This window comes from Anolis sagrei, chromosome 1 (assembly GCF_037176765.1).
Source record: "Anolis sagrei isolate rAnoSag1 chromosome 1, rAnoSag1.mat, whole genome shotgun sequence".
NCBI lineage: Eukaryota > Metazoa > Chordata > Lepidosauria > Squamata > Dactyloidae > Anolis > Anolis sagrei.
This window is the reverse complement of record NC_090021.1, coordinates 61,257,203-61,265,805: the sequence shown is the minus strand read 5'-3', so window position 1 is coordinate 61,265,805 and position 8,603 is coordinate 61,257,203. Positions and strand designations below refer to the sequence as shown.

The following is an 8,603-nucleotide window of genomic DNA, read 5'->3' as shown; positions in this document are numbered from 1 at the left end:
ACACAGCTGAATAAAATCCCATATAATCTCCTTTGAACTGGAATATATAGCAGTGTGGACTCAGATACCCCAGTTCAAAGCAGATATTGTGGGATTTTCTGCCTTGATATTTTGGGTTATATGGCTGTGTGGAAGGAACCACTCTCAGGAGAAGGCCAAAGCAAGTCTTCTAAGGACAGACACATCCAGAATGGGTTGTTGTAGATATTTCGAGCTATATAGCCATGTTCTAGAAGCATTCTCTCTTGACGTTTCACCTGTATCTATGGCAGGCATCTTCAGAGGTTGTGAGGTCTGTTAGAAACTAGGAAAAAATGGGTTTATATATCTGTTTATATATCTGAAAAGTCCAGGGTAGGAGAAAGAACTCTTTTGTCTGTTGTAGCTAGGTGTGAATGTTTCAATTGGCCACCTTGATTAGCATTTGATGGCCTGACAGTTTTTAGGTGTAGCTTCTCACTGTTGTTGTAGGTATTTCAAGCTATATAGCCATGTTCTAGAAGCATGACGTTTCACCTGCATCTATGGCAGGCATCCTCAGGTTGCGAGGTCTGTTGGAAATTTGATTTATATATCTTGTCAGTTGGAGCTAGGTTTGAATATTTCAATTTGCCACCTTGGTTAGAATTTGATGGTCTGAGTTTTTAGGTGTAGCTTGTTACTGCCTGGGGGAATCCTTTGTTGAGAGGTGATTAGCTGTCCCTGATTTTTTGTCTTGAGTTCCCCTGCATTTGAGCATTGTTCTTTATTTACTGTTATGATTTTAGAGGGGTTTTTAAAATACTGGTGGCCAGTTATCGTTCATTTTCATGGTTTTTTCCTTTCTGTTGAAATTGTCCAGATGCTTGTGGATTTCAGTGGCTTCTCTGTGTAGCCTGACCTCCAGAATGCCCAGTGATGGCGAGGCTATAGCTCAAAAACGACTTGAAAGGCATCCAGCAACACAAGGGAAAGGATAATGGAGCTTGCAAGGGCCCTCAAAAACCGTTCTGAATTTCCCTTAAGCTGAATGAGGAAGAGCAGCGGGCGTTAACCTTCCCGCCAAAAGCTAAACTCAAAAACTTCCGAGGCGGACCTTCAACTCTGCCCAGCTGGATCACGGAAGCCCCGCCTTTCTCAAGCGTTCCAGTCAATCCCATCCTGGGAATCCGGATGACGCTATTAGAACGCGCGAGAAACACAACGTCTACGTCATCGGGAGCCGCCCGGGAACTCGTGCACTTCTGAAAGCTCCGTGTATTCTGTGAGCTTTGGCGTCCTGAGGTGGAACCATGTATCTTTCGACCCCCGTGGGCTCCCCTCACACCCCGGTCGGTGGTGGGTCAGGCCGAAGGGGCCTCCGTCTCGGCGGCAGGAAGGGCCAGGCGTCTGTCAGTTCCCCGGCGCTGTTCTCGCCCGTGGCCCGGAGGAACGTCAGCTCCCTGTCGGCGCGGTGAGTACGCGAGGGGCGGCCTACTCGGGGTGAGAAGGCTAAAGGCCTGGTGAAACTACAACATCAAACTACCGAGCAGATGGGGATAAAGGGGATAGGTGGAGAACCTTGTACGTCATTAATTTTGGATTAGGAACTTTTAATTAATGGAAGGGAACTAATAATAAATCAGGCATGGGCCAACTTGTGCCCTCCAGGTGTTTTGGACTCCAACTCCCACCATTCCTAACAGCCTCAGGCCCTTTCCTTTTCCCCCTCAGCCGCTTAAGCTGAGGGGGAAGGGGCCTGAGGCTGTTAGGAATGGTGGGAGTTGGAGTCCAAAACACCTGGAGGGAGGGCCCAAGTTTGCCCATGCCTGGAGAGTGAATATTTTGTATCCAAAATGCACAGGGAGATTTTTTGTTTGCAATTATTATTTTGGAATGTATTTGCATATACATTATGCAAATCTTGGATATGCGATCGACAGCTAAACACAAAGTGTATTGATGTTGCATATACTTCTCTCTCACACACACAGCCGGAAGATAATTTTATTCACGAAGCAATGTGTTTAGGCGCTATTTGTTTTATTTGTCATATCAGAAGTGAACCGAGGGTAGAATTGTACTGTATTTACAGTTGTAGATCAGAGGATAACGGGGCAGTATAGAAGGGCCCTTGGCTGCCCAGATTTGGGTTGTGGAGCAGTCCAGCTTTCCAGATAAGGGATTCTCTGTCATAACAACAACAGGAAATAAGGACCCAATGGCCACCACATTAACTGTATGTACAGTACAACTTTTAGACACTGAACCCTCAGAAAGCAAAAGTGTCACACTCTCAGGGTCCTTCCACACTGCCCCTTTATCCCATGATCTGATCCCAGATTAACAACAACAACAATAATAAACTTTATTTGTATTCCACCCTATTTCCCCAAGGGGACTCCGGGCAGATTCCATACAACAGCCAACTAGAATTCCCAAAACTTGTTTATCATAGGTTATCGACAGTGAGGAGTTATACATATTTATATAAGCAGATAGTCTGGAATCAGATCCTGGGATAAAGGGGCAGTGTAGAAGGGCCCTCAGCTGCCCAGATTTGGATTGTGAAGCATTTCAGCTTTCCAGATAAGGGATGATGTTCAACCTGTCATAACAGCAACAGGAAATAAGAGCCCAGTGGCTATCGCATTAACTGTACATGTCTCTATATCATCATGTGCATTCAAATTGATCCTGACTTAGTAGGCACCTATCTTTAGCTTTTTTTTATTCAGAGGATGGTTTGCCAATGCCTCTCTGTAAGTCTAAGGAAATGTAACTTCACCAGGGATAACTAGCAAGTTTCTGCGGCTGAGTTGGGTTTGGGACCCTTATGTCCCAAAGTCGCACTCTGCGAATATGGATACACCTTATTCAATTGTAGCTCTTTAGAACATTGGCTCCATCCTGTGGAATCCATACTTTGTGGAGATAGTCAGCAATCACACCTAGAAAGTTTTAGTGCTGTTGCTCATGGGCGTGTTGTTTGTGTGTGTGTGTGTGTGCACATGCTTGTCTTCAAATTAATTTATAGTAACCTCATGAATTTCATAACATTTTCTTAGGAATAACTGGAAGAAATTCTAAGCATCTTGTCAAAGGGCAAAGTGGTGTCATATTGCTATATCTCTGTGTTGTATATATTCATGTAATTTGATACATCTGTAATGTATGTATTGAATGTGTCCATTTTCAAGAAATGGAAATGACAGCTGTGGAGGCTGGGCTGTTCACTATAAGTTTTGGAGAAGGCAGAAGAGAACTCATCCTTTTTCTCTGACATTTTGTTCCCAAGGAAAATCAGTGTTCTGAAGTTGGTAACTGCTGTGGCTTATATTAACTTCAGAACATTGGATTTCACCATAGATAGAACTTAATAGCAGCCCTGTTGGTTTTTAAATGTGAGGATTTTCCTTCCATGGCAAGAAGAAAATGCATTTGTGGGTCGTCATCCCCAATAAATGAAGTGGCAACTGAAATCTTTGTTTTGTTATGTGTTCCACACATTTGTTCAAACAGTGATGAATGAAATTAGCATAAGTCAGTGAAGCAATGTTCTTGACAAGGTTATTTTTTTTTTATTTGAAACATTTATATTTTGTCCTTCTCACCCCGAAGGGAGCACAACATATATATGGCAAACATTCCATGCTGGGACATAAAATAACTATAAATATACACAAACTCTAAAATCAGTTGTAGCTACTTTACCACTTAATTGAAACAGAAATATGGAAAATGTTGGTTACTTCTCTTTTTGCTTAGGTGTACTCCCACAAAGGTTGTGCATCATCCAACAGGAAGTGAAACCATTAACTATGACGTGAAAGGGTTTGGCTCGCCCCTACCAGTAAAAGTTATGGAGGCCTTGAGAATGGCTGGTGGTAAGTGTTTTATTTTTCTATGCAAATAACCAAACATGGAAAAATAGCTAAAATCTTCCTGCTAGGTTTGTAACATTCCTGGGAACATTGCCAATATCTTTTAAAGTTTATGTCTACAGCTATTTTAGAAAGCATGGGTTTGAAGATTGAGATAGAAAGATGTAACCTTAGTGTTATTTATTTGTACATGAGATGCTTCTTATTTCGATTTAGGTAGAAATAGCTTTGTTTATCAAACCAAGCAAATGGTATTCATTTTAACGTGTGGTTTTGCTGCTTTCCTTAAGGAGATAGTTCTAAGTATGAGAATATTCTTAGGCCCCTTCTATACTGCCCTATATCCCAGGATCTGATCCCAGATTATCTGCTTTAAACTGGATTATAGGAGTCTCCACTGCCAGATAATCTGGTATAAACAGATAAAAACACAGGATTTGTTCAGGAATTTGTACTTTCTTGCAGCTGAGGACTACTTGAGCGTGCAGATAGATGGAAGTGGATGGGCTTGGCTGGTATACAGAGACAGACTGATTATTTGGAAAATTGGTCGATCGCCAACTGCAAAGGTAAATTAAGAGTAGGTTATAGATACACAAATGTAGACTTTTAAAAATAATCATGGACATTTTCATAAGAAAAATATAGATGGCTAATGGGCAACTTCAGATCTATTGTGTTAGTGAGGTTAAGCTGGCTTGGCATCTGTTTTGCATCATTTAAAACTTTCTGTGAAAAATTTAGGCCAGTGCTTTTCAAATTAACTGATGTGGCAGCCTGGACATTTTTCTCCAGTGTGCCTGAGACCAGTCTTATATTTGTACCTTTTATTATCATTTGGATGTACGTTCCTGGAAATTTACTGTGGACTGGTTTTTAGTGGCTTCTGAATTGGTACCAGTCTATGGACCACTGCTTTGAATAAACCTGGTTTAGACTATGAATGATTTTATATTGGGCATGGGCTTTAAAGTGAAAACATACTTTCAGTCTATTAGCTTACTATTATGAACAATCTGAGTCTATTCTGTGTGTTGTATTAAAGGAGAAAACTGATAGTGTGTGCCCAAGCTATTTTGATCTTTGATAAATATTCTCCAAAATAACTTTCATAGAATTGGAGTGACACAAATGCATACTTTTAAATTTATCAATTGACAAACAAAACGAAGAACCAAATTTGTGTGTTTCAGCTGTCCGTATGCAAGGAATTGCAGTTGCCACCCAGTGACTTTCAGGGCAATGCAGACTTAGTAGCAGTATCCTGTCATAAAGTTCCTGGTGAGGCTCCTTCTTTACAGGTGAGGAACATAACAATTTTTTTCATTATATAATATGCAAAAGTTATTTAGAATGTCTTTGGTTATGAAATCATTCCGAACTTTATGGTTTATTGAGTAGTCTGTATGCTATCCATGCAAACATTGTTTTCATAAATATTTGTATTTAATTTGGTGATACATAATTTAAATAGTTAAAATGTTTTTGGGGGGGGGGTAGACATGGGGAAAACATTCAAACAGCAAAGAAATTTACATGTGATGATTTGGTAACTGTTAAACAGTATATATCTGAATTCTGCCTTTACTAGTTGGGAATGTTCAGTATGATGAGAATACAGGTCCATTCTAAAATTTGATGTGACTTTACTGTATGTTAAGAGCAGAAAATGTGTGTTCAAGCTACTTCTCTCTCATTGAATCGATGGCATATGCAGAAATAAAAACACCCCTTAATAGTCCTTAGGTCAGGTGTGCTTTGTATTTCCTCACAGTTATTTTAATTTGCTGTAAATTGCAGTACAAAGGAGCTTGAAATGGGATGCTGAATTACACATTCAAATATGTTTGATAGTGAACTCAGTGTTTCTCCTTATTATGGCTTCCTTTTATGATCTCAAGCTGTGTCTGAACAAGCTCATAGTGATTTGAATTTGAAAATAAGTGATTAGTTTGAATGAAAAAGTAGCTCAGGTCAGTAGCAACTTTGGCTCCATTCCCAGAAATCCCTCCTTGAAGACCATTCCTCCTGATCATTATCGGGCAACTGTAAATTTCAGCATTCCCATTCCTGGCCTTCTGTATTACTAAATATACTCATATAAGTACAGATTTTTTGTCAAAAATTGACCCCCAGTGTAAGCATTGTACCTTAACTTTTGTTTTAAAAAATACCCTCTTATCTGAATAGAGTGATGAAAGACTAGTCCATCTCAAGAAAACCAAAAAGAAGCACTGACCCCCTTTTTACTCTATGTCAGTGTTTCTCAAACTGTTCCTCCAGGTGTTTTGGACTTCAGCATCCAGAAATGTCAGCCTGCTTACCAGCTGTTAGGAATTGTGAGAGCTTAAGTCCACAACATTTCAAGGAGCAAAGTTTGAGAAACAGTGTTCTATACCATGGTACTACTTCTGGCCTTCTTGAATGCCTAGACAGGAAAATAGCACCAGTATCTAGCCCCCTGAAAAGGCACTCACATTTTCCCTACTCCATTAAATAATCTTTGAGATATTCATGAATCATATAAAAATCCGTAAGTTTGGCCCCCAAACCTGCCCTTGACATAGACAAGCAGTCCTCAAGCTATGAACAAGTTAGATTCTGTAGGTTTGTTCTTAAGCTGGATTTGTTTGTAACAAGTACATTTTTAAGTGTAACTACAGCCAAAAATATATATGTTTTAGCTTTGGATAGCACAGGGAAAGGTTTACACCCCTGTGGTGTTTGTTTTGCTGTCTGTTCCCCTGTCCAGGAGATTTCTGTCCCTGTGACAATTGGATTTTGACATTTTTGGATTGTGGAAACAAGTATTGTAGATAAAGCTTCAGTTGGAGACATTTTTTCCCCATGATAACTGTTTCAGGAGTGAATTTCCTTTCTAGGTGTACATTTCTCTCACTTTCTGTTGTCTCGCCCTGGTCTTAACTATGAGTCATTTGTCAGTCAGATGTTTGTAACTCAGGGACTGCCTATATATGAGGTTGACATGTGCACAATTATACATAGTATGTTTATTAAACTGTAACCACTATTTTTAAGTCTGTTCAGTGCTTAGAAATTCTAAGTTGTTACTGTTTTTGTTTATAGAGCATCTGGAGTCTTAATGTATTTATGAAAAATATGGTGGTCAGCATTGTACAAATCTTTCTTAGTCTTAGGCTACACTGAAGTACACATTTAAAATAACCTTGAAACAATTTCACAATGTTTAACAGCCTTAAACAACCAATTCCTTTTTTTCACATAATCACATAGTGTAGGTACTATGATAACTAAAATCTTGAAATTGTTTACATTTGTCATGTCAACACAGATTGCATAGCTAACATAATCCAATTTGCTGTCTTTACAAGTCTCTATCAGTAATGGCTACCACAAGTGAAGGATCGATAAGATATTGGCCCAGTCTTGTGCATGAAAGTTCCTACACTGAGACATGCACAGATTTTGGAGGCTCTCTCTGCAGTTTTCTCACAGCTGTAAAGGTAAAATAGGAACTTAAATGTGAAAATCAATTTCATGGAATTTTAATGTTGCAGCTCAATAGCTCTGGAAAATCTTTTATTTTATTTTGTCTCTGATCATTGCTTCAAGGGCACCATAATATATATATTTAAAATAGAAGAATATAATTTTGCTTTCAGGAAGACTATTGTATTTTAATGTATCATGAGCTTACATGATTCATTGGGGTGGGGTGTAACACTGAGAAAAGTGGAAGGCAGTAGAGAAAAGCAAAGACCAAATTGCAGGAAGATTAGTTTAATTGAAGAAGCCATAACGTTTGTGAGCTCTGAGCAAGGCTGTTAATTACATGATCTCCTGGAGTTCTCTCATACATAAAGTTGCCCTATGTTGGAGCTAATCTGAGAGCAAATAGCAACAGGAGCACTAACAATAGGATGTTCGTTTTCAACAAAAAGTTTTCACCTAATAATGTCATAGACCAAACTGAACATTTTTTCATCTTCTAGGGAGGAAGTTTTATTCTATCATCGTCACGGGGCCAGTTTATCCGACTGACACCAGATAACTCTGGAAAGATTCATCAGCATGGCCTGCCACAAGGACAAGGCATGTTTTCAGGAATTGGTCGAAGAGTTTCTTCTCTGCTGGGCATCTTGTCTCCCAGTAATGATGCAGCAGTAAGTCTAAATGTTTTATAGCCGAACTGGGAATCCTGTAGGTTGCTGGTGGCCCTCAACCCTTTTTGGTAGTTTTTTTTTTCAGGACACTCCACCACATTTTAAGGGGAAAATTGACTCCAATTTTTTAAAAAAGTTTTAAGTTCACATCAGAATATGGTTTAACCCTCTACAAGCCCAAACTCCTAAAAGATCAAAGATGGGACTAAAGCGACACCAGAAATGACACGTGGCTAGCTGAGAGATGCAGAAGAAAAACTGATTCTCAACATGAACCAGTTAGAGCATGGATAGGAAATAATTTTTCTGCTGAGAGCTACTCTCCTTAGGGCAGTGGTTCTCAACCTGTGGGTTCCCAGGTGTTTTGGCCTACAACTCCCAGAAATTCCAGCCAGTTTACCAGCTGTTAGGATTTCTAGGAGTTGAAGGCCAATACATCTAGGGACCCACAGGTTGAGAACCACTGCCTTAGGGGAAGAGTGAACAGACTGACAGTGGACAAGAGGACCCTTTTTCTCTTTTCTTATCCACTTATTTTTTGTGTTTGGGGTGTAGTATTTTCCCTTAATTTACTTTCCATTGTTTGAGCAAAAACTAACATCTGTTTTCTGTAGAG

General features: G+C 39.6%; 1 protein-coding gene across 1 annotated transcript in view; it reads left to right on the top strand.

Moving 5' to 3' along the window:
- Positions 1–1,172: 1,172 nt before the first annotated feature.
- The window catches only part of NUP133 (nucleoporin 133), a 40,985-nt gene continuing 33,554 nt past the window's right edge, over positions 1,173–8,603 (top strand). Inside the window, exons 1-6 of the mRNA XM_060753808.2 lie at positions 1,173–1,432; positions 3,727–3,845; positions 4,308–4,411; positions 5,036–5,143; positions 7,196–7,327; positions 7,817–7,987. Coding sequence (XP_060609791.2) covers positions 1,272–1,432; positions 3,727–3,845; positions 4,308–4,411; positions 5,036–5,143; positions 7,196–7,327; positions 7,817–7,987 — 795 coding nt within the window. The 5' untranslated portion in view covers positions 1,173–1,271. The remainder of the gene's footprint in view (positions 1,433–3,726; positions 3,846–4,307; positions 4,412–5,035; positions 5,144–7,195; positions 7,328–7,816; positions 7,988–8,603) is intronic.